The sequence below is a fragment of the Aspergillus novofumigatus genome (assembly GCF_002847465.1).
Source record: "Aspergillus novofumigatus IBT 16806 chromosome Unknown P174scaffold_1, whole genome shotgun sequence".
Taxonomy (NCBI): domain Eukaryota; kingdom Fungi; phylum Ascomycota; class Eurotiomycetes; order Eurotiales; family Aspergillaceae; genus Aspergillus; species Aspergillus novofumigatus.
Window position 1 is genome coordinate 2,915,591 of NW_020194274.1, and position 27,326 is coordinate 2,942,916.

The 27,326-nt window shown below is 49.6% G+C and overlaps 8 protein-coding genes across 8 annotated transcripts; 5 read left to right on the plus strand and 3 right to left on the minus strand.

Annotated features, from left to right (window-relative positions):
* The first annotated feature begins 554 nt into the window (after positions 1-554).
* On the plus strand, positions 555-1,157 carry P174DRAFT_437329 (uncharacterized protein). The gene has a single exon (XM_024826267.1). It carries the CDS (start codon positions 633-635, stop codon positions 930-932), a length of 300 nt encoding a protein of 99 aa, XP_024687486.1. The 5' UTR covers positions 555-632; the 3' UTR covers positions 933-1,157.
* Positions 1,158-1,971: 814 nt separating this feature from the next.
* P174DRAFT_468119 (Zn(II)2Cys6 transcription factor) lies at positions 1,972-4,323 on the minus strand (the record flags this gene model as incomplete). Its single annotated transcript, XM_024830559.1, has 4 exons — positions 1,972-2,149; positions 2,170-2,238; positions 2,333-3,129; positions 3,208-4,323. 4 exons carry the CDS (start codon positions 4,321-4,323, stop codon positions 1,972-1,974), a joined length of 2,160 nt encoding a protein of 719 aa, XP_024687487.1.
* A 4,511-nt stretch (positions 4,324-8,834) lies between these two features.
* Positions 8,835-13,026, minus strand: P174DRAFT_363226 (uncharacterized protein; the record flags this gene model as incomplete). The annotated part of the gene is made up of 4 exons (XM_024821906.1): positions 8,835-9,077; positions 9,139-9,572; positions 10,550-10,829; positions 10,882-13,026. 4 exons carry the CDS (start codon positions 13,024-13,026, stop codon positions 8,835-8,837), a joined length of 3,102 nt encoding a protein of 1,033 aa, XP_024687488.1.
* Positions 13,027-14,013: 987 nt separating this feature from the next.
* On the plus strand, positions 14,014-15,781 carry P174DRAFT_437334 (uncharacterized protein). The gene has a single exon (XM_024826268.1). It carries the CDS (start codon positions 14,337-14,339, stop codon positions 15,681-15,683), a length of 1,347 nt encoding a protein of 448 aa, XP_024687489.1. The 5' UTR covers positions 14,014-14,336; the 3' UTR covers positions 15,684-15,781.
* Positions 15,782-15,958: 177 nt separating this feature from the next.
* Positions 15,959-17,587, plus strand: P174DRAFT_509041 (uncharacterized protein; the record flags this gene model as incomplete). The annotated part of the gene is made up of 1 exon (XM_024831513.1): positions 15,959-17,587. Exon 1 carries the CDS (start codon positions 16,079-16,081, stop codon positions 17,585-17,587), a length of 1,509 nt encoding a protein of 502 aa, XP_024687490.1. The 5' UTR covers positions 15,959-16,078.
* A 311-nt stretch (positions 17,588-17,898) lies between these two features.
* On the minus strand, positions 17,899-20,686 carry P174DRAFT_437336 (VPS9 domain-containing protein). The gene is made up of 5 exons (XM_024826269.1): positions 20,134-20,686; positions 20,061-20,107; positions 19,811-20,001; positions 18,577-19,784; positions 17,899-18,544 (listed from the first exon to the last, which is right to left on the minus strand). The coding sequence occupies exons 1-5, from the start codon at positions 20,404-20,406 to the stop codon at positions 18,128-18,130; spliced, it is 2,136 nt and encodes a 711-aa protein (XP_024687491.1). The 5' UTR covers positions 20,407-20,686; the 3' UTR covers positions 17,899-18,127.
* A 141-nt stretch (positions 20,687-20,827) lies between these two features.
* Positions 20,828-22,907, plus strand: atg15 (triglyceride lipase ATG15; the record flags this gene model as incomplete). Its single annotated transcript, XM_024828666.1, has 3 exons — positions 20,828-21,105; positions 21,163-21,575; positions 21,626-22,907. The coding sequence occupies exons 1-3, from the start codon at positions 20,902-20,904 to the stop codon at positions 22,905-22,907; spliced, it is 1,899 nt and encodes a 632-aa protein (XP_024687492.1). The 5' UTR covers positions 20,828-20,901.
* Positions 22,908-25,004: 2,097 nt separating this feature from the next.
* Positions 25,005-27,288, plus strand: P174DRAFT_32998 (putative MFS alpha-glucoside transporter). The gene is made up of 2 exons (XM_024821659.1): positions 25,005-25,683; positions 25,746-27,288. Exons 1-2 carry the CDS (start codon positions 25,372-25,374, stop codon positions 27,123-27,125), a joined length of 1,692 nt encoding a protein of 563 aa, XP_024687493.1. The 5' UTR covers positions 25,005-25,371; the 3' UTR covers positions 27,126-27,288.
* The last annotated feature ends 38 nt before the right edge of the window (positions 27,289-27,326 follow it).

Consider the following 27,326-nt stretch of genomic DNA (forward strand, 5'->3'; position numbering starts at 1 on the left):
CGCCATACGTATTGGTTATTTCCACCAGTAACTTGAAGCGCTCGTCGGTAGCGTTGGGACAATCTTTGCTCGGCCAGCTTGGATTGGATTATGTGAATGGACTATACATCGACTGTCACTGATGCAGGAGGAACACCGCATTAGTAGAGGAAGGAGGCAATGCCCAGATTCTGTCCACTGATGATATAGTCGAATCAGATATTATTACCTTTAACAAGGATCATTCGTTTAATATTAGGCTAATGACAGTGTGAAATGTAAGAGTTACCCTCCTTCAGTACTCTGATTCAGATACTACCTACGAAGATATCCTAGAGGAGTTGGAGACTTATGAGCTGGACGCGATTATGGACGAGGAGTGGATCATTATCAAAGGATAAAGAGAGCGTCAGTTAGTGGCATTTCTATGGTGCCTGACTTATTATGACGGTTGCGTCAACGGTCTGCCCGACTCACCCTAGTCACGTGCCTTCTGCTAGTTGATGACCCCACAACCAATAGCTTTCTTCCCTACTATGTTTTCCCTCCACACGAATAAGACCCCTCTGGAATAATGAGCCTAGAGAGCAAAACAAGATCTGATATTCCAAAAGACGTTATTATTTCTCTTCCCACCAAAGATAACCCTCGCGATGGCCACTAAAGACAACTTGTCCCAACCTAGTGATGAAGCCCCGGGCATACCATCTGTCGCGCCGGATGGCCTGTGCATAGATGGCCATCTATTCCGCATTAACTACGATGTTCCAGAAGAGATTACCCAGCAAATGTGGGAACTATACGACCGTGATGCAAAGTATGAAGAGATCCCGGAGCACCTGAAAGCATACGAAACCGACAAGGAAGACACAGACGTGGAAGAGGCACGGCTGGTGGAGGAATATAGACGTAAGAAAAAATCCTCCAAACAGAAAGGAACATCCAAGGAATGAAGGACTAAAGCTGCAATCCACCTCCGGTTGATTGGAAGGTATTATTATTATACGGATGTGCTGAGGAGTGCGACACCTGCTCGAGCCTAATATGATGTCATTCCGATCCTTGTTGTCGTTTGCGTCAGATAGGCAGATATTTGCAATAGTTTGGGACTGATTCTCTTGCCCATCTAGTCTACTTCAAGCTCTCCAGGACTCGTTGGCGGGCCACGGTACCAGAATTGATTTAAATCCCTCCTAATGATATCCATATATTTTAATGCAGATTTGTTGACATTACCAGCGCCCGTACTAAATTATAAGGTCACTGCTTTAGGAGAATATGGCTTCTTAAGAATTGACTGCATTCAATATGTGGCTTAAGTACGGCTGAGCGGACGGGAAGCCCTGTTTTCCACACGCTATGGTCGTATGCGCTAGATCTTAGACCGATTCAGCTTGTATCGAACACCTTGACAGGGTTGAGAGATCAAGTAGTTATCTCTCAACAGATTGTAGAGCGTCTATTGTTATTGCGCAGCGATCATAGCGGAGTTTGTATACAAATGCATGGATATGACGTATAGGGTAAAATGCCGTTTGTATGAAATCCCAGCCAACCCTTGTAGCAACTCCAGGTATAAACGGGTATTTGTGTTTTATGCTCCCCTCCCATGCTGTTGATATAGACAATTCAGTAGAGCAGGAAAAAATCAGGTACAAAAAATACGAGGGTATATAGGCTGAACAGGCACATGGAAGTAACCAAGAATAGGTGTCAAAACGAGGAAGGGTGTGATATCATGATGTTGGTCGAATGAGGCAGAAGATCGATGAAGAGGTCGTTCGGAAGAAGTAAATGAAAAAGGCATGCAGGTTAAGCTCATGCATATCCAGCGCAACAGCTCGAAGGTAACGCGTAACAGAGGCGTAAAAATCTGACCCGATCATTCAGAAAGCATTGAGACGAGTCTGTCAAGAGTCTATGGCCTCTTCTTCACGACGTATCGTGAAGCTCGGTTAAGCGAAAAGCATATGCAAGGACTCAGTTGCCATATCATGATCGAGAAGCTTCCAAACCAGCAGAAGACGGGCTAGTCTCGCTTTCGGTGTCATCCAAGCTAAGTTTCCAGAAGATGGTTCTCATGTCGCGTACGTTTTCCCGAAAGTTGTCTCGTGCATGTGTTGTTCTTTCTTCAGTCATCGAGCGAACCTCGCGGATGATCTCGGGTATCCTTCCTCATTTGGTAGCCACCAGTGGTTGATCTCGGGCAATTGCCAAAGGGCTGCCATGCCTGCACGGAACTTGGGGGGCGTGATGTAGCTGTAAAACCACGTTTTTAGCTATGCCGGCCAGGAACATATTGCACACCGCGCAATGAGGTCAAAAATGCAAAGAAGAGAGAAAGAATACTTACCCGTTCTGCTCCATCAGCGCGAATTTTCTTCGGGCCCACATGACATGTTTATGATCCCTTGGCAGAAACATGCTCGCCATTCCGATGCTGTGCTTGAATGCAAACATGTAACCGTTCTCCTTGTCGGGCCACCTTTCGATTGTCTCCATTATTCGGCACTGCTCTAGAGCCAAATGTTCCAGTTCCGCCATTGACGATTGGCGAACGGACAGTAAGGATTGGTACTTGAACATTGCTTTTGTTGACAGGTAGTCAATCCAAGCAAAATTAACCTCCCATAATGGGCCGACATGCAGACAGCCAGGAACGTAAGGGTCGACGAAATCATCTTCCGTCAAGGGTTTTTGATTTGGAAAGCTTGTGACCCTGTACTCTGGATCTGTGAGTGTTTCCAGGATGCTCTTCATCTTCTCCAATAGCTGGTCGAGCTGCTCGTTTTGACAAATAAACTCCTCGATCGGGATCATTCCGCGAGAGAGTTTTGCATACAGAGAGGCCATCTCTAGTCCGAATCGGCGATTTATGGACCCGGCCAATGCGAGCTGCTTCTCCGGGTCTTCTGGGAAATTGGCGGCTTGTTCGGCGTCATGTTCTTCTCCAGCAACGTACCACTCACGGCCCAGAATCGCCTCGTTTCCGGCCAATATCCCAGCGACCAGGTCGAATCGAGCGTACCAAAGGAATATATTCGCATGAAGTTCGTTGTATTTGACGGACTCTGGAGTTAGGAGTTCGCGCATCAACGAATGAGCGGCTTGATGATGGTCGATGAGATTCACCCAGTCGCCTATGAATTCCTATACTCAGTGAGCGTTGGGACGAACCAGGTCCGAAGGCGACAATAGAGAGCAAGCGGGGCAGTTCAAGTTTCATACCTCGAAAGTCGTAAGCGCAAGGACGGTAATGAGCGTTGCTTCAGAATGCGGCTCTCCCGATGCCAAAGATTTCCGCAACAACTTCAAGGCCTTGTCGTAGTACCGAAGAAAGGTATAGAGTTTCCCCGTGCCGCTATGTACGGAATGGTGGTAAGCAGAGAAACCGACGATCGCATAGAGAAGCGGCTCGTATTGCAGGGCAAATTTGATGATGCTGTGATGAACAAACTGATCGGAAGACGGCCTCATAAAATAATGACGATACGTCATGTACTCTTGATGAAAAATAAGGTAAGATCGCAAATCTTCTGGCAGATGTGAGAAGTTGTCGGCGCAAAGAGGTTCTTGATTGGACAGTCCGACACTGGCCGACCGCGCACTCATAGATTCGAATCTAGAGGAAGCTTCAGTGGAGGGTGAACTGCCTTCTGTGTTGGAGGGTGTCGCTTCTGGAGCTGTTTGCTTCGTCCTGCGCTTCCCCAGAGACTGCATGCTTTGCTTTGTAGCCGGGCCCGGCTTGACACGGGCTGGCAGTGATGTTGTGGAGGGAGACAGGAGAGTTGCCGATTCCACGCTGCCTTCGTCCACCTCTTCCTCGTCGAGAATCGGCTCCAGCGCGTGAAACTCATCCGCTCCAACATGGCCCGAAGAGTCACTTCCTTGCGATGGCGGGCGTTGGGCTCTGGCCTTGGTTCCAAACCGCGACGCTGCCTTGGATGAAGTACCAGTCGCAGTGGGCGACGGATAGACACAGTCGCGATTACCTTTCCGACATCTCTCACAGACCGGACGGGCCTCGTCGCATTTGATGCGACGGGAGCGGCAGGTGAAGCAACCGCTTCTGGTGCGCTTGTGCTTTTTCTGATCGGAGACAGGTTGCAACAATGGCGGCTGGTGGTGTTGTTTGGGCGGAGTAGAGGAATATGGCGTTGCCGCCGCAGGAATGCCAGGCTGCGGGGGTTGTGGGGGCAGATTGTGCCAAAAAGCTACACTGTCGGGATACTGGCTAGCACCGAAGATAGAATAAGCAGGGATCTGATTTGGGTCCTGGAAATGCATGTTGCCCGGAAAATAGCCGCTCAAGGGGGTTTGGGCCGTGTCGAGTGAACGCGCCATGGTTGTGGCCAGCCGGATTGCATCCAGGGAGCAACGCGGATCAGAGTCCGGGATGCCGGCATAAGCTATGGGTAGATTCGCTGGCAGGTTGAGGCAGCCTCTGAAGGTGAACCCAGGCGAAAAGCACCATCCGGAAGTTAGAAGAACCTTGGAAAGACACGGAGGGACGAGGTGGAATGCAGTGGCGCCAAAAAAAAAGAAGAGGGGTCCAAGGCCGTGCGACAAAGCGATTAGATGTAATTAACAGCCAAGTCTCTGTAACGATGAAATTTTGGATCTTATAGGTATTTGCAAGGAAGAATGAGAAAAGAAGGATGGGAAGGATTGATGGATGGTTCAAATGAACAAGATGATGGATGGTTGACCGGATGAGAGTCGCGATGGCGGTGATGGTGGAAATTGGGAGTTAGTAGGCCAGTACAGTGCAGTAGCAACTAAGGTAGCAATTGTACCTATGAAGGTTAGGTAGTACGACAGGGTATTGAATGGAGAGTCAATCGATGGCAGGGTTGTTAAATCAAGCTAATGACGAGGAAATAATGTCATATGAACAGAAAGAAGCAAGGAAGACTATGCTCTCATATCCATCATCGAAGATTTGATAATAATAATAATATCAATGGGCCGGATGCCGGTGGTTACATGATCCATGGGCCAAATTATCTACCTACCTAGATAGTAGCTAGACTAGACTAGATATGCTTGATGGCGACGGGAATACTCAAACTTACTTTGGAGCTATCAGTCTTTAGTCTCTTAGTTTCTTCCTGCCTGGATTGCCCAGGATAGGGCGAAATGAAATCACGCAGGATCATAAAATTTCTTATTATTCAAGGCACAAATAAAGACCCAGTAGCTCTCTAGGGCCCTTTGTCTTTGTTTTTTGCTGATCTTCAGTTTCAGACTTTCAGTGCATGCATATAATCGTGATGAGACAGACAATATACCACGATGATCTCTAGACTACTAGTAGAACTACCTCTTACCATTGGTGTAAGGATCATTGGATGCGCCTACATAACTACTCCGTACCTAGTCCGTAATTAATCATAAAGCCTGGAATTGGCGTCCCACCCAGCACCAAGCGGATATTTGATGTTGACAGAACTGTTACACTAAAGGGACTAGGCAGTAAGGTAGGTAGACAGTTCGGGCCAGGAAGTTAAGTGGCCGCCGATGGCTCTCGGACTTGCAGGGTCATCCCTACCTAACGTTGTATGATCGTGTCTGTCATTTTGTTACTTAGCCTTGTTCAATCTATTAGAGTAACTTTATTAGTATCATTGTCTTTATTATCAAGTATACCGCATGATTGACAGCGTGTCATGCTTGTGTCTACTCCGTACTATCACTACTATTTATAAAAGATCAGCTATTCCAGGATCTTTGCCCTTCGTTCCTAAGACGTTTTACTTTTAATACTTCGCAGGGCCTACCTTCCCCTCTAAACCGAGGAAAAATAATCCGTGGGCCCAGATCAATAAGCTAACGGACTGGTCGACGCTTCCGCTGCACGGCTGGTGAGCTAGATCATATTTTTTGGTTTCTTTTTTCCTCCACTTTCCTTTCCACAAGGATGCAGGATATGCCGAGAGGATAGGTACTTTAGCTATATTCTCCTTCATTCTTCTATGCAACGCTTCCTCTATCTGAGAATGCCATCTTTCGTCAGAACAGTAGACACGTAACTCCAGTCCAGCCAGCTCTTAAATCATTATCCAGTCTGGCCTCATAGTCACGGCCATGGGCCATGGCCCACAGAAAGAGATCGTCCATCGGCGTCATTTGAAAGACCGATGTGTGGGGCTCTAACCGATTTAGGCAACCCTTGAGAGCCGGGTATTTCATTTGTATGAATATCCGTACCTAGACTAGAGTGTAGACTAGGGACGGAAGTACGACGTTTAAGACTTAAGGAAGTACTCAGGATAAAGAAGCAAGGCTTGACCTGTCTTCTGGATTTCGCGATCCTGTGAAGCTGCAGCAATGAGCCCGCGGGAGCGGACAAGCTCCATGCGTCAGCCGTAATCGCATTTTTTGAGTGTACCATGATTCAGATTGTCGGATCCCTTAGTTCTTAATTGTCAGTGTTATTATTATTTATCATTATTCTTCCCTGGATGATCCTATCCAGTTACCTAATCAGTATTTATTAGTTACTCCGTAAGGTAGTCCGTCTGTACTCGCCAGTGTGCCAGCGACCTACACAGTAGCATTCGGTCTGCCTGGAAAGTGCAGCGAGGATATCGATCGTCACAGCGTTCCCTGTTTTCCCTCCTGCTTCTTCATCCTTGCGCAAATCACCGGAGAGGCTGACAGAGCAGAATTATTATTTCTACTTTTGGTACGGAGTGCTTAGAAGCTAGGTCCAACGGAGTGCTCCGTACTCCGACCATATGAGCACGCTGAATCTCTGACAGCCTTTCTCACCATGCACATGCCAAATCGATCAGCCACTACTACCAGAAGGCTACCAGGCTACCAGGTCCCGTCGGCAAATCTGAAACCCTGTCCATTGAACAACGTCCACACCTGCCCTAATGTAACTCCATACACACTGCCGAACGTTCGTCCGAGGTGGAGCGCCAGGTCGGGGGATGGGTGGAGACCGTATCGAACAGACCACCGGATGATACAAGTACTAGATAGATACTACCTAGGTAAGTACGTAGTAACTATCTACGGAGTACTACTCCGTAGTACGGAGTAAATCTTGTGGATTTGTGTAGCAATCAAGCACAGAGGGTGGAATCGTCACATGTAATCTTCGAGAGAGCCACTGAAACACACAGCTTAACCTAGGAACTTTACTTCTGAGCCCGTAATCCGTATCGTCGTATTTCTTAGCGGCTGATTCGCTCTAAGCCACTACGGTACTCTCTAACAGAATTTCATCAGTAAGGTTATTCGGCAGTGCGGCACCGGCGGATGTACCTGATCGGCGGTCTGAATTGACAGCTCTGCCTGTTCTGCCATGAGAAAATGAGCTATCATGGAACAGACAGCATTGGCGCATGTAGGGACATGGCTGATACACACAACGACGGGTATAATACTGCGAAACTATAGTAATGCTTTCCGTTGATTCGACGCTCACACTAGCAATGCTGCAGGCTATTTGCAGTCGACTATCAGTTCTCGGGATTTCCGCACTGTTTACCTAAATAGTACGCCAGATGCAAGGCCCAAGTAGCCTGGCCTATATCAGATTACGATAACCATTAATCAACCTCCACAAAGTCACAGGACACCCAGTGGCGAGATATTAGGCTTGAGACATTTGCATCCCATACCTCCGTACGGAGTTTTGTACGGCCCTGTATCTAATGAGCACTGCTGAACGTAGAGTCAAGCTTCTGCAAAAAGCCAATCCGGAAATGAAGGAATCAGCACAGGATTGGATCTAGAATACTCCGTATCTCATGGCAATATCGAACTCGGAGATAGGCTAAAGTTTCGGAGAGCTTTGATGCTGAGTGGATCTCGAATTGATTTTATCCTTTTCACTGTCAGGCACTGACCTAGATTAGCCGGAAGTCATCTGGACTTTGAGTCTTGGCCTCTGGCCGGTTTGAATATTGCCAGATAGTAATAGGAGTAACCACTAGTCGGTCCTCCATCAAATACGCCTAATGACCAGGACCATATGCTGGTGAGCCATTTGTATTACAACCTGCAATTTGTAGACTTGCAGTAGCCACTCCCGTGCTAGTTGTGACGCCTTCGTTAGCTGTCTAAACCAATATGGGATAATGCTATGCTGGTTGCTAGTGCCAAGTGTAAGAAACCGGCTCATAATAATCCCTGTATGCTGTAGACTACCCTGTCAGTCCGTACCTTGACACGGCGACTGAGTCACTCAAATATCAAGATCAGCACCCATGGGCGGGGTGACGGCGCTCAATCCTGATAGTCCCAGAGCGCACAGACACTGCAGTAGCAACTGCGTGTCCAATACTAAGGGTCGTTGCCAGACGTCAATCCACAGTTAGCACTACGGAATACGGATGGCATTCTTGTAGATCATGGCACCAGAGGCTTGATTGTTGATAACTTTGGCAACCGTCATCCCGAATTCGTCCCTTGGAATGGCTTATCTGAGCAAGCCAGTGTTCGCATTGTCGAGTGGCAACTTCCTAGGAAGAAATACGAAAGTGCCGAAAAGGCTGAAGATGACAGACTTTGTGATCAACTCTAGCCCGTAATTCTGTGAAAGAAATTCAATGCAGAGGAACAAAGCCTCAGTCAGGATTATCCTCAAAAGCCTAAGCCCTTTATTCTATGTCATGGTATCTCAATGCTTTTAATGTGCCTTTTAGAAGCGTCAGCAAGAGGTTGAACTTGGCAAGGAACGGAGAAGACGCAGACAAAGTGGCCATACCATTATTTTCATGGTATCTCTCAAACATATTCATGCAAGGTATCATAGTATCATAGCCGTCACCCCATATTTACACATCAATCCATTTCCTCCCGAAGCCCTTATGATCAATGATCCAGACCGTCAAATATCATTGGCGGGCTCTGATCTCGCTGATAGCGAGCTGCACTCCTTCAATTACCACACCCCACTCAATCTCGTGGACCTTCTGCTCAAAGGTGTGTAAATCCTCGTCGACACCCTTGACGAAGGGAATCTCGCGGACGAGAATCGGCTTGCCCATGTCAACCTCCGATATCACATTATGAATCATGACACCCGTTTTATCGATCTTGCCCTCCAGCCAAGCGGCATGCGCACGCTCAATCGCATTCTGACAGAAACTAAGTCAGCCAGACCGAAAACAGGAAAGAAAGAAAGTAAAGGCAACTCACAGCTCCATTGAAAGCCCCCGGCAAAGCAGGATGAAGGTTAATGATCTTCAACTGCTTAGCCTCTAGTGGCTCAAGGAATTTCGGCGATAGCACATGCATGAAACCCAAACAAGCGACCAGGTCCGGCGAGTCTGCGAGCACCAGCCGAGCCAATTCGGCATCGTACTCCTCCCGTGCTGCTTGTACGCCCTCCGGTGTCGAAGGATGCTGCTTCTTGTATTTCACAAGGTTGTGGTACTGAGTCGGAATGTCTGCTCGCTTTGCCCGTTCGAGTCCGTATGCGTCCTTGCGATTGGAAATAACTCGCACGATTTTGGCAGGAATTTGACCTTCGCCGACCTTATCGATTACCGCCTGTAAATTCGAGCCATTGCCGGAAATGAGGACGGTGAGACGGACCGGAGTCTCCATCTCGTTTGAGTCCGAGGATATATCTTTGAGGATGTACTGGGGAATCTAGAGCTGACAGAACGGTTTATTCTTCCACCGCACTAATGAATAATCTGCTGCACCTAGAATCCAAAGGATAGAAAGACAAATTGACGAATCAACAGGCGCAAAACGTCCTTGATTGATCTTGAAGCCAAAGATCCCTACTCCGACCTTTTTCTTTTGCTGATAAGGAGAGCGGGGTCGAAAATAATCGTGGGCTGACTCAGCGGGGATGCGGGGCAGCATCAACGAGCTTTTGTACCTGTGGTCATATCATTGCAGGCACTTCCCTTACATTACTTGAACTTGAAAGTGCAGCTAATATTGCGCCTAAATGCAGCTAGAATAAGACAGTGTACCTGATATTCGGGCTTCTGCAGCGAGGAACCACCATGACCATTGCATCAATATCTGAAAGCAGAGCCTGAAGGGGGAATAATGCAACAACGCTATGACAACAAAGGAACATGTAACGAAAGGTATGAGGACTTCCATCATGTCAAGTGACCAAAGCCCATTGCCCGTCTAAATTCTAGTAAAACACAATAGGAATTGACCAGAGCATCAAGAGCCATCCAATCGATAAAAAGCGCGATGGGGGTAGTCGTGAGAGATATCAAAAAGGCAAAAAGAATAAGATGTCACGTCCAGCCGTCATACTATAAGCCACACGCCTTATGTCAGCTCTGGTATAATTCGGATGTTCGAGAGAAGTCGAGAAACCTAAAGTCCAACGAAAGAGAAAGTGAAGACCAGTCATTGGCTATGATTAGCGTACGTATAGGTTCGAGCAAAACCAGCGAAACAGGCTTAAGCAGCCGCTGCATTTTGCGTGTTAGGCACTGATGTGTTGTTCGTCGTCTCAGTCACACCCTGGCCTCTACAGAGAGGGCAAGAATTCCGACCCGTGGTCAACCACTATGTCACAAATAGTTAGTCTAAGTACTTTCCATAGAGAAACGCACGCGCAGATGGAGACGAACCTGATCAATGCAATCACGATGAAAGACGTGCTTGCACTTCGTCAATTGCCTGAGCTCTTCTGCGGCTTCGTAGTCACTGAGACAAATCAGACAACGTTCGCCATCGGGGATTTGGATCGCGCCAGCGCCATCCAAAGCCTCTGCGACGAGCGATCCTGCAAGCTCTACGAGTCGATATAGTCCTCCAGCGAGATTGATGTCGTCCTGGGTGGCAACGGGTGGCTTCGCGGGTCCAAGAAGCGACGAAAGGAGAATCATATCTTCATAGGTGGGGTTCTATAAATTGTATTAGCTTTGAGTCCCGGGAAATGCCAAGAAAACAACTTACATCAGTAAAGAGACTAGGTGTTGCAAACGCAGGATGGTTCTCAGAAAGGTTGGTTCCCACGACATAAATCAGCCAGCTTCTGCCCGCAGGAGGGGGAGTGTCAGGTTCCACGACACCATTGCGTCGAACAGCGCCAGAGCCTAGCTCACGATGACGAGCATACTCAGAATCACTGCGCCGCCGTTGATGTGACGGCTGGAACGGGATCCTGTCTGCAGTGGATTCAGGCGCAGGCTCAACTGACGGTTGCATCAACGGATGCTCATTAACTTGAGGCAACGGGTTTGAAGGCAATGCCGAGGCAGAGGACAGTCTTCGATTGGGTGTTGATGCGCCTGAAGATACTGCAGATAAGCCTGGCTCAGCAGGTGTCGATGGAGGCGGATGGGGACCCGGAGGACTCTCCGAGAGAGTCGAAGGGAGTGACGGGAATGGAACGCGAGTTCCAGCGTCAGAAAATCTTCGCGCGCTTCGAAGGCCCTGGGGTGAGGTTTCAATGTTCGTCGACAAAGGGCTAGGGGCACCGAGTTGTTGTCGATTAGGTACGAATCGTGACCGATTATCAGCAAGAGGAACTGCGGGACCGTTGTCCTGACCTCGCGGTGGATTTCCTGGCGCTAGGAATGGTAGCCGCAACAATGCGTCCAAGCCTGGCGCAGCATTCGACTGTTGATCGCCAAACGGCCCACTGCCTGTGGGAACAGATCGAACGCCCACAACTACCAAAGTAACGGTGCGGCCCTCGTTATCCCCGGCGGAATTGTCAACGTCCATGCCATCGCCACGACTACCGGCAGAATCCGATTCCGTAGTTGAGTGATTTGAGGAAGCCGCAGGACTTGGATTGTCTGAGTTGGCAAACCTGAAAACCCGTAGAAAGTTAACGGGCTGGGGAGGGCTGTTCTCTCCTGAAGCACTTGCGGTGTCACTCGAGGCGGTCGGTGCTGATGTGGCATGTTGTAGACTTTGGATGAAGTTTTCCAGCGACCCTTCTAGGCCATCATTGCCCAAAGACTGGATGTTGGGCAGTACTGGGCCCGCCGCGCCAGAGAGCTGGGCAGCAATCGCAGCCGCCGCCAATTGCAGAACCCGTGAAAGAGGAGTGTGCTCGTCACGCCGAAGAACTCTGGAGGGTCTTGCACGTAAAGGTCCCGGTAATTGACGTGGAGCTGAAGCGTTTTGAGTGGACTGTGAGAAGAGTGGCGGCATTGGCATATGATTGCCACCCGCTGCAGGTTCCACAGAATCAAGTTCATGAGCGTGATCGAAATCCATGCTAGTGTCCATTGCACTCAGTGGTGGCAGACGAATGCCGGCACGGTCGCCCAGACCCCCCCGAAAATGTGAGTATTCTGTCATCTCAGTATCTGCGGTGGACGGATGGCCAAACATCTGCGTGATGGGCGCCGATAATGAATTTCGAACGCGGTTCAGTCGGGCACTGCGACGCCACGATCCTCTGGCAGGTTGTGGGGCTTGTTCTGATGATGAGTCCAAGTATGCCGAACTGGTGGGCGTATCAGGAGTCAAGGACGGATCAGTGCGTGGAATAAAATAGGGTACCCTGATCAATCGCCGCCTGGGAATGCTTCTCGAGCTGAGCGACGTGAAAGGACTAAAGCGACTGCTGCTATGAGACTCCGATCTCGGGACTGATCTTGCTACAATTCCATGCCTGTGAGCTTGTCCCTCTGCCGGAGTCTCCTCTTCACTATTAAGAAGGCCACGAATAACTGAGTTCGGTAGTATCCTGGAACCTAATCTCGACATTGTAGACTGACGTCGAGCGGCCATTCGCGCAAGTATCGCAGAGCGATACTCTTGCTGATCCGGTTCGTGCCGAGAACCATCTTCCTCGTGTATACTCTCCATCCTTGTCAACTGAGGCTGCTCAGCAGTTGGAGTACCTGTTGCCTGCCATGTCGCGGCCTCTGGATTGCCTTGAGCTGAATGAGAAGTATGGGAGATGCCGCCATTCGGTTCTGCTCCTGACGGGAGCGCGGAGTCCTCGGCCTGACCAGAGTTCGGCCTGTGATTCATGTCTTCATTGAGATTCAGTCGAACACGGTCGGTGCGGAGGAAGGTGGATTGATCTGAGAGAGTCGTGTGGCGTTGATTCCTTTGTGTAGAAGAGGACTGTCCCATAGTCACGAAGATGTGAGAATGGGAAGTGGCGATGATTGTTTATAAACTGTAGATGGCCATGGAAGGACGGATGACTAAAGGACCCAACATTAGTCAGATGGATAACAGCAGCGACATGCAATCGAACGATCAACAGCTGAAGCATACAAAAAGGACGAGCTCATTAAATCACAGATGAAGGGCAAAAGGAAATATAGCAATCCAGAATTATTCGACAAACTCGAAGAAGTGGTTCGAGAGTACTTGGAAGATCTAAGAGAACTGACCTTTAAGCCATACCATACAAAATTTGCAAGCTGAAAAGCACGAGATTCTTGTAATAAGAGGTTTCTGGAGGTCTTAGGAAGCTTCGTTGTCACCACCTAAAGGGGTATTGCCAGAGGACAGTTTCTCCGACGTGTCAGCAGTCCAAGGCTGCAGCCCGCCAGAGGTTGGACACCAGAGGGAGCGACGATCGAAGAGAACGAGAGCGTGTTAGTAGCAGAACCGGAGAGCGATTGTGGCAAGATTCGAACTAGTGGAAGCTGAGCGACGAGACAGTACAGAGTATTTATTGAAGCTCGTACTGTTGAATACCGTTGATGGTGATGACGATGATGGCGGGACGCCGACCATAGATGGGAATCAGAAAATGATAGGCAGTCGACCTCTTTACGGAGCAGTCTTTGGACTCTTTAAGCTATGAGCCAGAGTCCCGACACTAACTACTCTCGTCCCAATTTTAGTTGGTCGCTGTCTAGAATGGTAGTAGTTAACAGTGAGCGTTGTTGATCTTGTTGTTCGTCATCCAACGGTCCAAGCCTCCAACAATCCAGCGCTTGGGTGTGGTTTCGGCGGGATTCCAATTTGGCCGATTATTATTAGTCAAGTCAGCTTGCAGCAGGTGATTCGCCTGTTCCGATTTAGGCCTTGTGGGGCCTTAGGCTCACCACCCACCAGCCAGTACTCCATAGTGAAAGATTCAAGATTAGGTTGTCTACCGCGTCATGAATTTCCAGAAAACAGTCACCTGCAAAGATGGTGGTGTCTTGAATAAGTGTTATTATTGTGGAAGCAAAGTATAATACAAGCATAATGCCTCAATGCTATTTTCTGGATCATTGTTTTAGTGTGCTTGATGCCTTGAAGCTTTCAACTGCTCCAGTTGGAGGATAATATGTTCTCCGCCTGAGAAAGACAGCTTTTGATCTAAGCAGAGGAAAAGGACGTTACCGGAAGGGGAAAAATATCACCACTTGCTTGCACTCATACGGGGTCCATCTCCCTTGGTTTGCCGCTGGTTACTACTACTTCGGGGTTCAGCATTTATTATGGCGTTCGTTCCTTCGGCATCTGCGTTCTCTTTGCCTCTTCCGTCATGGCAGCAACCTGCCAGCGTGCGGGTAGCTCGCTACGAGGCCAGAAAGCGCAAGAAACATTCAGATGACTGGGGCGACGACAATGGAGATGGCGAAGGAGAAACGACGGATGCTGCGTCGGAAATAGCGGCTACTGCTCCGTCGCTAACATTGTCTCCTGAAGAAGCCCATCAATATCGCGTTGCTGGCCTTTCATTCGACGAAGCATTACCAGGAGGCCTTTTCCCTCATGCCCCTGCTAAGAGCGACTCTACTAAGAAGGAGAACCGTGGGGATATCTTGAAAAGTCTCTCTTCCTTGTCTCCTCCGATATATCCTCCACAATCCAGTGCCTACCAGGGCAACCTTCGACTGCAACATTTGGCCGTCATCACTTCCATTCTGCACCGCTGCCTTTTGCAAGGTGACTACATCCGCGCCGGAAGAGCCTGGGGATTGATACTCCGCGAAGAATTTGCCGGTTCTCCCATCGATGTTCGCACTGACGGCAGATGGGGCATTGGCGCTGAGATCCTGCTTCGACGTGGCCGCCAGGTAGCAGAAAATGCACCAGGGGTTCAGCCGAAAGGTGACGGACACGAAAGCGGAGGAGGGCATATTTCAAGGCCATACTTTACACGGAAGGGGTTTGAAGATGCTAAGCACTATTACGAGAGGCTTATTGTACAACACCCGTACCGCAAATCCGCTCCCGATGCTATCAGTTCCTTGCACTTTTACCCGGCAATGTTTGGTCTGTGGGTATACGTTGTCCAAGAGGAGAGTAATTTAGCCAGAGAAGATATTCACAGTCACCATGAAGACTCGCCCGGAGAATTCTCGGAAGATGAAGAATTAGGGCAGGGCTTCGACGGCGAATCCGGATCTAAGCACAGAAAGCATCATCTTATCACAAGCGTACGAGCGCGTGAACTCGAAGAAGCACAGCAAATTGCGGCCAGGATGGATGAGATACTTGTCTCTCCCCCGTACTCGGATTCTCCTGAGCTGTTGGAGCTCAGGGGTATGGTATCGCTTTGGATTGGAGATCTCTTTGTGTCATGTGTCCCCCACCAAGAAGAGGACGAATACGATATTGACGATCGCAGTTCTGTGAAAGAGGATGCCGACCATCTACATGACTCTATTCAAGCCAGACGTGAGCGACGGCTTGCAATGGAAAAAAGACAGTCGGAAATTCTCAAATCAAGAGAATTCTTTGAAAAAGCAAGGCAACGTGGCAGAAGTGTTGCCTCGACATTGGAACACTTTCACATTGATGACAATGCTTCGATGGCTTCATCCGGTATGGGGTTCTAGAAGATCTCAGCTTACTTTGCGCTTGGTTCACAAATGGGAATGTGTTCTATGTAGATAGCTTAACAATTGTACATTACAGATAAACCTCATAAACACGCAAATACTGTCAAGACTCTCTACCTACCTAGCAAGCAACCTCGAAACTCTCCTCCTCTCTGCTGTCACCAGCTGCTTATCACCACGTGACTTCGTGAGTATCAGTCTGGCGCGCCGTGGAAATAACGCGTTTGGAATCTGCTCTTGGGCAGCCAGAATTTGAACATTGTCGCTGAGGATTGACAAACCCACCGCTCTCTACGCAGTTACTCGCGTATTTCACATCAATCTACTGCGGTGGACAGGCTGAGAGCTTAAGATCGAATGTCTATCTTCCGAAGCCTTTGAACCGAGTAACCATGGGGGTGGGAGACTACATCCATTCCAAGGAGGCTGGTCCACCTCGTCAATCCAAGGCTGATGCACCGAATCAGTCCCGGCAGCTCTTAGCGCAACAGGCGAGAGTGGACGTTCCCCAGACTCAACTTGTTGCTCCCGTGCCTGTAGGGATGAATGGAAGAGCACAATTGGATGCATACGGGGGAGTGACATTTCCAGCGCCGTCGCAGGCAGCGAATGAAAGTGGCATGCACCGGGACATGTTTGACACGGATGTTGAGGGGATCGATGACTCGACTGTTGCTGGAACAAGCGTGGTCGATATTGAAGAAACTCAACGACCGCAACAGCAGCAACATCACTTGCCGCCAGTGCAGAGTGTGCAGTATCAGGAGCCAGAAGGGAAGACTCTGCATCAATTCCGTCACGGACTTCGTCCATATTCATCGAACTGGTATGAGAACTTGGGAGACAAAGCCATGAAAACTGCAGGCTTTGAATCGGATGATGCCGATGCCGACGATGATACCAGCCAAATGACGTCCGTCGCGGGCGACGATAAAGCTGAAGATAATAACGACTGGTACATGTCTCATGGACACCGTCATGCAGAGGAACCTCTAAGCAAACGTCTAGAAGGCTTCTGGAGTGCCAGTAAACGAAAACATACTAACCCCGGCCACCAGACTCAGGGAGAATCGGCAAAGTTCTCTACTACGTTTTCATCAGCAAACGCAGGCAGAAGAATTGTCCTCCCTCGCAGTATGACAGCAACTCCGAGGACACGTTTCAGTCCGCCAAAGCCGTCCCTTCTTGACAAGCTGGACATCTCTCCAACTCGGCGCACCACCGGCCCAAGAGCACGACCTCAGAGAAATGACAGCATTACCCGATTCCACTCCCATGGCCCGGAGGGAGACACAGAGCTATTCACAAATGATCACGGAAAGGGGGACAGCGAGCCATCCTTAACTGCGTTCGACATTACCCATTTCGACGATCTTGATGACGACGAGACGATCCGCGATCCTTTCTCCAGACGTGCTTCGGTCAAGCGCATAAGCTCAGATACGACCCAGACGAAGAAGCGAAGCCTAGAAGCAGACTATCCTCCTGAAGTTCTGTCCAAGAAGACTCTTGAAGAACTCCAGGCTGAGCCGTTTGATTTCGATCCCGCCACTGCACGAGCCACCGCTACCTTGAACCCATCGCAGGATCCATCTGGAGCCACAGAAGAAGACCGAGTCTCTTTCCTCATGAAACTATCCAAAGAGGATCGCCAAACATACTTCTCGAATTTAAGGATTGATGAATGGGAAGAGTGCGGCGATCAGTTACTTGACGAATTCTCCAAGCTACTTTCGGAAATGAAGGAACTGCGCCGCGCTCGTCGAAGGACGGCTGCTATGTTCGAAGCGGAGATAAAGAGAAGACATGATGCTGTTAAGGAGGAAAGTTCCGATTTAGAAAAGAAGCTGAATGAAATGAAGACGGGCGGTGCAGAGGTGTTGCGTGGTCGTACCCCCTGAAGCGCATATCTTCACAGAGCAACGCAGCAATACTATCAACCCTGGTGGTTGAAAAGTGCTTCATAATGAGGCCGGCTGCTACTACTCTTATTTCTCTTTATTTAACATAGTTTGACGCCTCTGAGAATGGCCATATCACGTCACCATATGCTGCTGCAAGCAGCCATGAGGAAGTACATCATGCTGAAGATCATGTCTGTGTTTTCCATCATACGAGATCTACTCGAGACGGGTTACTGGGGTTCGGCTTCATACTTTAGAAGGCATATGTTAATGGCATCATTATACCCTTGTGCAATTGAATTATTGACTGATGAATATGTTTTCCTTTCCTATCAGCACTTCGAATTGCGTCAAAATTGTGCTCGCTAACTCCAGATAATGCTACCATCCTTGAAATGACTCTAGACTTATGTTTCCACCGCCTGAAATGAACGCCATCTGCAATCTATCATATAGTGTCATGAACGCCGTGAGATCAAACAAACAATGCGAGAAAGACATAGGGATGCGGGAAAGTGGTAAAGGAACAAGCATGAGTTAACTCGAGTCCGAAGCCTGCCTGAATAACGCTGCTGCAAGACGTTTGTAGTCTTCGAGCAACACGGATACATCGCCTATTGTCAGTTCGTTGGCATGTTGGGTTTGGAGAAATCTTTGAATAGGCGGATCGATCTTAGGCTGGTTACCGCTGTTATTCCTGGGGACCTCTCGAGAAGAAGGTGAAGCCTTCGTCTTCTCTGAAGGAGAAAGAGTGGCGAAACTTCCTGCCGAGTCCGGCGTGCTGCGCCCGAAGTTCCTTATCATCCCTGGAATATGATTAAGCGGATTGATGCTGTTTCCGAAGTTCCTCATTGACTCTAGAGGGGTGGTAGGCAAAGGGTTCGTTTGAGAGGCAACTGACGAAGGCTCATCCTTTAGCGCACTCGTGGTGGCAGTGGCCATTTTCGAGCTGGCCTGCGTCCTCACACTGTCCGTGCTACGATCACGGGGGTCCTGTGTCCACTGACTAGGCCCATGAAGGTATCTTCCGCCCTTGAGCCGATTCGCCGCAGTGGGGGTCGATCAGGAGTCGCTAAAGAATCGCCCACTGCATTATCCCGAGAGACACCCTTATCAAGAGAAGGCGGAGAAGTGACCAGACGACGGGCTTCTGCTAACGTCTTCGGCAAGATTGTATTGCTACCATCTTTGGCGGACAGTTGGCTGGATTGCAGCTCCTTGAGACGGCCGAACAGAAAGTTGAAGCTGCTGTCCAGCGATGCGCTAATATTCTTCAACCCTTGATCGGCAGTGCTGCGAACAGCATCGTTGGCAGCACCAAGCACTTTCGACGGGGGTTGGAACAAATTGTTTAGACGAGGTTGTTGAGGCGCCGCGGGTGGCTGTTGCTTAAGTAGTCTTTCGGCAGCATCTTCCTTAGCATCTGATTTGGAGATCCCTGGAGAAGCGTTCGCTTTTGTAACGGTAGACACGGGGGCCTTGCTCATTCGCTGAGAGGTGTCAAGGCTGTCAGAAGTACCTGTCGTCTCATTGTTCAGTTGTACCTTTCCTTCCTGCGTTTCGTCCGCTCGTAACTCCGATAGTTCTACATTTTCCAGGAAGCTGATTGCAGCTTCAAGATTTGTTAAGCAGTAAGCCGTCTCACCATCGATTTTGTTTGACGACCGGAACCGCTGTATGAAGAGAAGATTACTAATGATGTTGATACCGTCTGGCGGGCAAGTGATAAGCGTATAGATCAAGGTGGGTAGGATCTCATCAGCCGAGGAGGAGGAAGGAAGAAGCTTTGTCAATGCATCAACGATAGCCTTGTGTGCGCCAGCCAGATGCTGAAGCTTCCCCAAAGGATATTTCGCTTCGTTCATTCTTGCCAGACATTCACGGGCAACGGAGAGGCACTGATCCGCCTCTTTCTGATCCTCTTCATTGATAGTGGCCATGTCGATGTCAATTCCTAGGTCCTTCAGATTTATCCCAACCAAGAGTAACGCTGCTGTTTTCGAACGCAACTTGTCATCCCGAACTTCATCCAATGTGCTCTTATGCCTCCAGATTTTGTCGTAGACGCATTCACAGGCTCTTCGCTCGATAGCTTCTTCCAGAGCAGCACCTTTAGAGGCGAGCGACTTTCGAGCCTTCCGCCGTTCAGCAACCTCTGATGCTGTCAACATCTGCCGGCTAGACGGAACATTGCCTGAATCCCTGTTTGTTGATTTAGACTGGCCGAGGCCCGAGAAGCACGGGGCGGGGGAGGGTTAGGAGAAGGATCGCGGTTTATTCGAGTCGCCAGGGCTGATATATGAGTAGCAATGTGTGATTCAGCACGAACGTAAAAGTCTTGAAAGCGCTGAGATATCTTCTCGATGGTCGGCGGAGAGGAGTGTACCTTGGCGCCCAACGAGTTAACGAACCTAGCAAAAAAACAGTATGTTAATGCTTGAGCAACTTTGAATAGAGTAGTCTGATCTACCGGTCAGTTAGGCTCATTAGTTCAATTGGTAGCTCTTCAGGTTGATCCTGCAGGCCCGAGACAGAACAGAGACCTCTTCGCCCTGTTGCCCATCATCTCCTGCTTCCGATTCCGAAGAACCCCTCTTGTCAAACAGGTCTGGACCATTATCTTGTTCATCGTCCTCTACTGACAATGGAAGGGGGAGGGCGGTCGAGTCCACCAACTCTGGAATTGCTACCGATTGAACAGTCTTCGCCCTGGTGCGGGCAAAGGAGCTCAATTCCGGGTTGTCCATTCGCGGGAATGATCGAGCAGTATGGAGACGAGGCTTCGCAGCGTCATTGACCGAAGAATGCGATGACATGGCTCTTGAAAGCATGCACCCTGCGCTTTTTATTATTGAAAGCTATTATTTCCCTCGCAGTCCAGCTGATCGGCTCACGCAGACCGGGCAATACCTGCGTCTCCGCGCGACAAAATGGGTCAGCGGGTAATCAGGACAGATTTCGAGATACAACAGAAGAACAAAAAACAAAGAACTGAGATGAGGAACAAGACAGCAAACAACTGAAGGTATCAACTAGTACCAACAGACATATTAAAAAGCCAGTAAACCCTTCAACAGTGACAGAGATGTAGTAGAGTGTATGTAGCTTAGAGAGGCAGATGATTACCACTTTGGGGAGTCCCCACAACTGGTGTCACGCGTTTCTAATCTATCACGTGCGCTATCATTCTGGCTATCTGCGGACTGCGTCACTGCCCCAGCGATCAGTCATCGCCGCCGATAGACCATCTGTACGACGGTGATTGCTTCCTCGAGTCATCCCCAAGATTCCCTTGGATATCGATTTTCGTCATGAAAAGCAGCCGGAAAAGGAATAAGCGACACGTTCTGCAAGATATGAGTATATCGGGTCTTCTCTTATCTGTTGCCCTGCTTCCGAGCGTCGTCTCCGCTCACGATCATGTATACTTCGACCCTTCATCGTCCGGTTCACCCTTCCTTGGCCCCCAGATCCCTTTAACAGGCCCTCCAGCCCTTACGGGTACTCATGAATTTGTAGGTCTTATACCCTGATATCTTTAGATGCAAACACTGATTGTTCTGATTAAATAGACGCTTCGCCACATATATGAGCGAGGTACTCATGACCAACCCGATCTTCACAGGAGGCTCGATATAAAACCGGACACACGCCTTTGGGCCGTTTCAGATGATGGTCTTGAAAAGGAACTCGTCACATTTGATACACCCCTCGTTGCTTCGTCAAGCCCTCTTACCATCCAGCGGCTTGCGGACCGCCGGCTTTCGGTCATTGAAGGATACCTGGCGGCTGCGAGGTCAGGTGGGGAGGCGGTCGCACTGTCGCCGTCAGAGTGGGTGATGGATACATTGGCTGGACCAAATGTCACAGATAAAGAAAGCGTTCTCACATTTGCAAAGATGACGGCGAACGACTATATTGAGGAACCTGGCACCGAGGACTGGCACTATATTCACGGCCGTTTCAACTATTCGTCAAGCTTTGGGTGGCAGTCGGACGGATTGAGGGCCATATATATGCAGATAAAACGAACAGCACTATCGTCATATCCTTGAAAGGAACTTCCCCGGCCCTGTTCGATGGTGCCGGCACAACCACAAACGATAAGGTCAACGATAATCTGTTCTTTAGCTGTTGCTGTGGGCAGGGAGGCTCATACCTCTGGCGACAGGTCTGTGACTGTCAGCAATCAGCATTTACAGCCAACTTGACTTGTATCGTTGAGGCCATGAACGACGAAAATAGATATTACAGGGCCGCCATCGACCTCTACTCGAATGTGACAGACATGTATCCAGACGCAAATGTCTGGTTGACAGGCCATTCTCTGGGTGGTGCGATGTCCAGTCTCCTTGGCCTTACATTTGGACTACCTGTCGTAACATTCGAGGCTGTCCCTGAAGCCCTGCCTGCGGCTCGGTTGGGTCTACCAAGTCCGCCGGGTCACGATCCCAGGCTTCCTCAGTCGCGACAATACTCTGGAGCTTACCATTTTGGACACACAGCCGACCCAGTATATATGGGAACGTGCAACGGCGTTGGTTCTATTTGCACATGGGGTGGGTATGCGATGGAGTCCGCTTGCCATACGGGCCAAATGTGCGTTTACGATACCGTTGAAGATAAGGGATGGCGTGTTGCACTTTCAACCCACCGTATCAGGGCCGTGATCTCCGACGTCCTCGAGGTATATGAAGACCTTCCTCCTTGCGCACCTGAGGAGGAGTGCTATGATTGCGAGTTGTGGAAGTTCTTCAAAAGCAATGGGTCTGAAAGCACGACAACTTCGACTACTACGACTACCACCGCTCCTACCACAACCCGGACGTCGACATGCAAGACACCCGGCTGGTGGGGCTGTTTGGACGAAAGCACGACCACTACGACCACCACTTCTACGACCACGACCACGACTACGTCCACGTCAACATGTAAAACCCCAGGGTGGTTCGGCTGCAAAGATCCGACTACAACGACAGAGGCAACTCCCGCCCCATCTGTCACAACCACCATACCCACGCCAACTACATATCCAATTTCATCTACCTCCACATGCGAAGATCCTGGATGGTTCGGTTGTCGCGATCCCACCAGCACGACAGCGTCCATCACATCGTCACCTTTGACAACATCCACCTGCGATGATCCGGGTTTCTTCTGGGGTTGCTATGACGAGTCAACCACGGCAACTCATCCCATCACGTCCGGGCCGAGCGCGCCATACTCGACTCCGTCCCCTACTAACACACACACATGTACTTCCAGTATTTTCTTCGGTTTGATCTGTGTTGGGTCGACCGGCACCGAACTACGCTAGACTTCACCCCACCATCAACGCTCAATAAGGGGGTAGTTGTGAATCATTCATCCTACCCACCATTTGCATAAACTTTCATGACGATCATATACGAGCGACCGATTTTGACATGATTCTTTGGTTCTCTTTTGGCGCGGTGTCTTCAAGGCGTTCTGGGTTAGTGATTCACCTGATCATTAGTTTTTGGAACTGGTCAGGCTTACTGGTGACATTGATCATCTTGCCGTCAATGTGAGCTGTTCTTTTTTCAGAAACTATCCTCTCGTTGAGAAATTGGGAGTTTAGATACCGATACTTTGTTGGGATACACTTGGGTTAATTTATCAGTAGATGTGGTTTCCACTATGATTTTTGAATAGAGTCCATATAAAGCTATTCCTTCCCTTTTTCTCTAACCCCGGTGGAAATGCCAAATGACACGGCATAGATTCGATTACAACTATAAACAGCTATCTACCAGCTGTACTTGCTGGTTGCTACTAAATTGAGGCACACCGTAAAACAGGCGGCGATGTTTGTGGTTCCTAGTAGCAGTAATCAGGTAACATGTCTCAACAGGCTTAATTTTGAATTTGAGCAAGAGATGCGCGCTATTGGGCTGACAACAAGATGATAGGTCTAATGTCTATAACGAATCGACAATGGTAGTAGTAAACGAGCTCGTCTGGTGGTCAGCAAGAAACCTACCTTGACCGGGCCAGTCAATGTCCAAGATACAGTGAATAGAGCCGATTCGACTTCGAGTACAAAGACCAGCTACTGACAGTGTCCAGACTACCCGAGGTATTACACGATAAATGGGAACATACACGAAGCGGCTATCCAGCATGCTTACATCTCGGGTAGCGATTCCGTACTTGAAGCCGGTAAGAGGTCTTGGAGTGAGATTTATATCAGTCAAATACACCAGAAGACCACGCCCAGGCCCTACTGAGAGAACGATTGGCTGACGACACCTTCGACACCCTTGAAATTGACTTTCTTTGCCATGTGGCGTCGCTATCAAACGCCGTGGTTGGTAAGGCAGGGATTGATTGCAGTCATTGTTATTGGTGCGGAACAGAGGGACATAATAATTACTTTCGGGAATGTATCGATCGGCTTTGACAACGATTTAATCCCAGTCTGATGTTGGAGAGGCCGATGGAGTCAAGCGAGGTTAAGTTCGGCGTGAGCTAGACGTTGGATTTCAGCCTTCCAGGTCAGCCCCAGACAACTCTCGATAGGTAGATGTACATCGATTTGATGGAGAGTTTGCGGGGGTGCATTAGCATATCCCTTACATGTGGTTTTCCCCAGAAATTGGAAGAGACGATCCGTCGTCTGCAGATGTTGAACGTGGTTTGATAATCAGCGGGCATACAAAAGTCACTACGGATTCCGGTTTCCGACGCTCAGAAACCGATAGGCCTCGTTTTCTACGTTCTGAAGCACGATTCTTGGGTTTTTTTGATGCTGGCCATTCGCAAGACCCGCTGAAGAAAGCATATTCGCAATCTCGAGCCCTGATTCGGTCGTTGATGCGTTGGAAAGTCGCTGTTGGTGATCCTGAAGGCGCATTCCTGACCTCCGCAGATCGACTGTCAGAATGCGGGACACGTCGAGTGACTAGATCATTTCCCCACGCTAGATCTGTGGAGTCTGGGGTTAGGAATAATCTAATTTATGGTTTCAGATGCTAGTCAGAAGATGAGAAGATGAAAGACCTCGTTGTCACTGCCCTGGGTGACTGATGCGCTGTGCTGGTGATGGCACTCGGTCGGGAGAAGGGGCGGGATAGCGACAATAAAGACCACCGCAAATTCTGCGCCTATAGAACAGCGACATGGAAGAAACAAGCTTAGAGCCCTAAGCCATTCTCGAAGCCAGAAGCCAGAAGCCTCCAGCCCAACAGCCATAGCTAATGCAATCCTATTCTCCTAGAAGGTTCGAGCGAATCCCATCACCACGCTCAACTACACTAACCGGCTAAGGTAGCAGTAGCCGCTCCAGAAACAAAAATTCAAACTCTTCCTCTTCCCTCTCCTTTCCCCGCAAAGAAAAAGCCTCGTGTCATGACCTGGCCAATATCCATTGATCCAATCCTTTGGCCTGAAATTCTATTTGCTTCTAGTCCTAACTGAGAGAAAACGGCAGAATTCCCAGACTTTTTTTTCTCTCTTTCTCTAGACTCTAGAAAGGTACTAGCTACTAATCACAAGATCACGATCCTACCCTCCATACCCTCAAACCGGTTCCTGAGCGTGAGGGTGGGGGCGCTCCTGTCCTTCTCCCCCGAGGCCTTAAATTCAGCGATTGTCCCTGGTTTTTTCTCGCTTCTCTATTCTCCATTCTCACTACATGTTACCTTGACACGGAACACTCATTCTCTGGTCATTCTAGACCGTGTGGTCCCATTGTACAAATCATTCACAACTCCCTTCTACACCCCTCGGTTCGGCTGAAGGTCGTCAGTTGCACTCGCATGATGGCTTCCGAAAAGGCGCAGGATGCCATTGGGCCAGCGGGGGAGTACGATCCTCGCCGTGATTCCACAGGGTCTGCGGCCAAGATCATCCACAATGCCAGAGCGGCGACGGAGAAGGAACATCGCATGTCGCTCTGGGAAGGCATCAAGACCTACCCCAAAGCCGTTGGGTGGAGCTTGCTGATCTCCACCTGTATTGCCATGGAGGGCTACGATATCAGTCTCGTCAACAATTTCTATGCCTTCCCACAGTTCAATCGCAAATACGGTGAGCTCACCGCAGACGGGTCATATCAAGTGCCGGCTCGGGTAAGTTCTCTGCTCACCTAACCCCCTTTCTGCGATATGTGTGCTGAGACGTCGTTGTATAGTGGCAAGCAGGTCTTAGCAACGGCGCCGCGGTTGGAGAAATCATCGGTCTCTTCCTCAATGGTTGGGCTTCAGAACGTTTCGGATACCGCTACACTCTCATTACCTGTCTCATCTTGATCACCGCTTTCACCGCCATCTTCTTCACTGCTCCGAACGTTCAAGCTCTACTTGCGGCCGAAATCCTCGCTGGTGTTCCGTGGGGTGTGTTCCAGACTCTCACAATCACGTATGCCTCGGAAGTCTGCCCAGTGGCTTTGCGTGGTTACCTGACCACCTACGTCAACTTCTGCTGGGGCCTTGGACAATTGATTGGTATTGGAGTGATCAGATCAATGATCAATCGTAATGATGAGTGGGCGTACCGCATTCCCTATGGCCTGCAGTGGATGTGGCCTGCGCCGTTGCTTCTTGGCATCCTCCTGGCCCCGGAATCCCCATGGTGGCTTGTGCGCAAGGGCAGGACCCAGGAGGCTAAGAAGGCATTGTTGCGATTGACCACTGTGCAGGAAGACTTCGACGCTGACGAGACCATTGCCATGATGGTTCATACGACTGCACTGGAAGAGAAGATCACCCAGGGCACCAGCTACCTCGACTGTTTCAAGGGCACTGACCTGCGCCGAACGGAGATTGTCTGCATGGTATGGGCTATGCAGAACTTGAGCGGCAACTCCTTCTCGAATTACTCGACCTACTTCCTCGAACAGGCCGGCTTGGACGCGTCCAAGGCCTACTCTTTTGCTATGGGCCAGTACGGCATCAACATGGCGGGAGTCTTCGGCGCATGGTTTCTCATGACACTGGGCGTTGGACGCAGAACGCTGTACCTGTGCGGTCTCTGCGGTCTCTGTGTCATGCTCCTCGTCATGGGCTTCCTCGGTCTGGTACCAGAGGCGCACCGGGACCAGGCATCTCTCGCCACGGGCTCTATGATGATTTGCTGGGCGCTGGTCTACCAGCTGACGGTGGGAACGGTGGCCTACTCTCTCGTTGCCGAGATGTCCACCCGCCGCCTGCAGATCAAGACCGTCGTCCTTGGCCGCAACCTGTACAACGTCGTGGGTATCATCTGCGGTGTCTTCACGCCGTACATGCTCAATCCCGGAGCTTGGGACTGGGGTAACTACACTGGCTTCTTCTGGGGAGGAATCTGCTTCCTCTGCATCATCTACACTTACTTCCGTGTTCCTGAGCCCAGAGGCCGGTCGTTCGCCGAGCTGGACCTTTTGTTCGAGCGTAAGGTCAGCGCAAGAAAGTTCTCCAGCACGCAGGTCGATGTCTTCGATGAGACCGTCGAGAGCCAGGTGGTGAGCGATTACCATGCCCAACAGATGGCCGGGCTCGGTGTGACCCCATTGGAGAAGCAACCGGGGGGATAACGCTTGTTGTATGATTGATGAATTGAGGTGCCTCGGCCCTTTTGGAGATATGAGCCCGGCTGAGATCCGGACATGATGTACTGTACATAATCTTATTCACGCAATATAATTGACGCTTCTAACGCCACGTGCCGGTCCATATTATATATGATGTCAAGCGCATATGCTGTTCCTGCCTTAATAGCCAGTAAATATGAATAT

Bases quoted from the DNA above. Each gene is read 5' to 3' on its own strand.
- P174DRAFT_437329 (XM_024826267.1), top strand. From the start codon at position 633: ATGGCCACTAAAGACAACTTGTCCCAACCTAGTGATGAAGCCCCGGGC.
- P174DRAFT_437334 (XM_024826268.1), top strand. From the start codon at position 14,337: ATGGCGTTCGTTCCTTCGGCATCTGCGTTCTCTTTGCCTCTTCCGTCA.
- P174DRAFT_437336 (XM_024826269.1), bottom strand. From the start codon at position 20,406: ATGTCATCGCATTCTTCGGTCAATGACGCTGCGAAGCCTCGTCTCCAT. The intron at 20,108-20,133 runs GTCTCTGTTCTG...TCGGGCCTGCAG, and splicing joins ATGGGCAACAGGGCGAAGAG to GATCAACCTGAAGAGCTACC. The intron at 18,545-18,576 runs GTGATCGTAGCA...GTGAGGACGCAG, and splicing joins TCAGTGGACACAGGACCCCC to GCCAGCTCGAAAATGGCCAC.
- P174DRAFT_32998 (XM_024821659.1), top strand. From the start codon at position 25,372: ATGATGGCTTCCGAAAAGGCGCAGGATGCCATTGGGCCAGCGGGGGAG. The intron at 25,684-25,745 runs GTAAGTTCTCTG...GTCGTTGTATAG, and splicing joins CATATCAAGTGCCGGCTCGG to TGGCAAGCAGGTCTTAGCAA.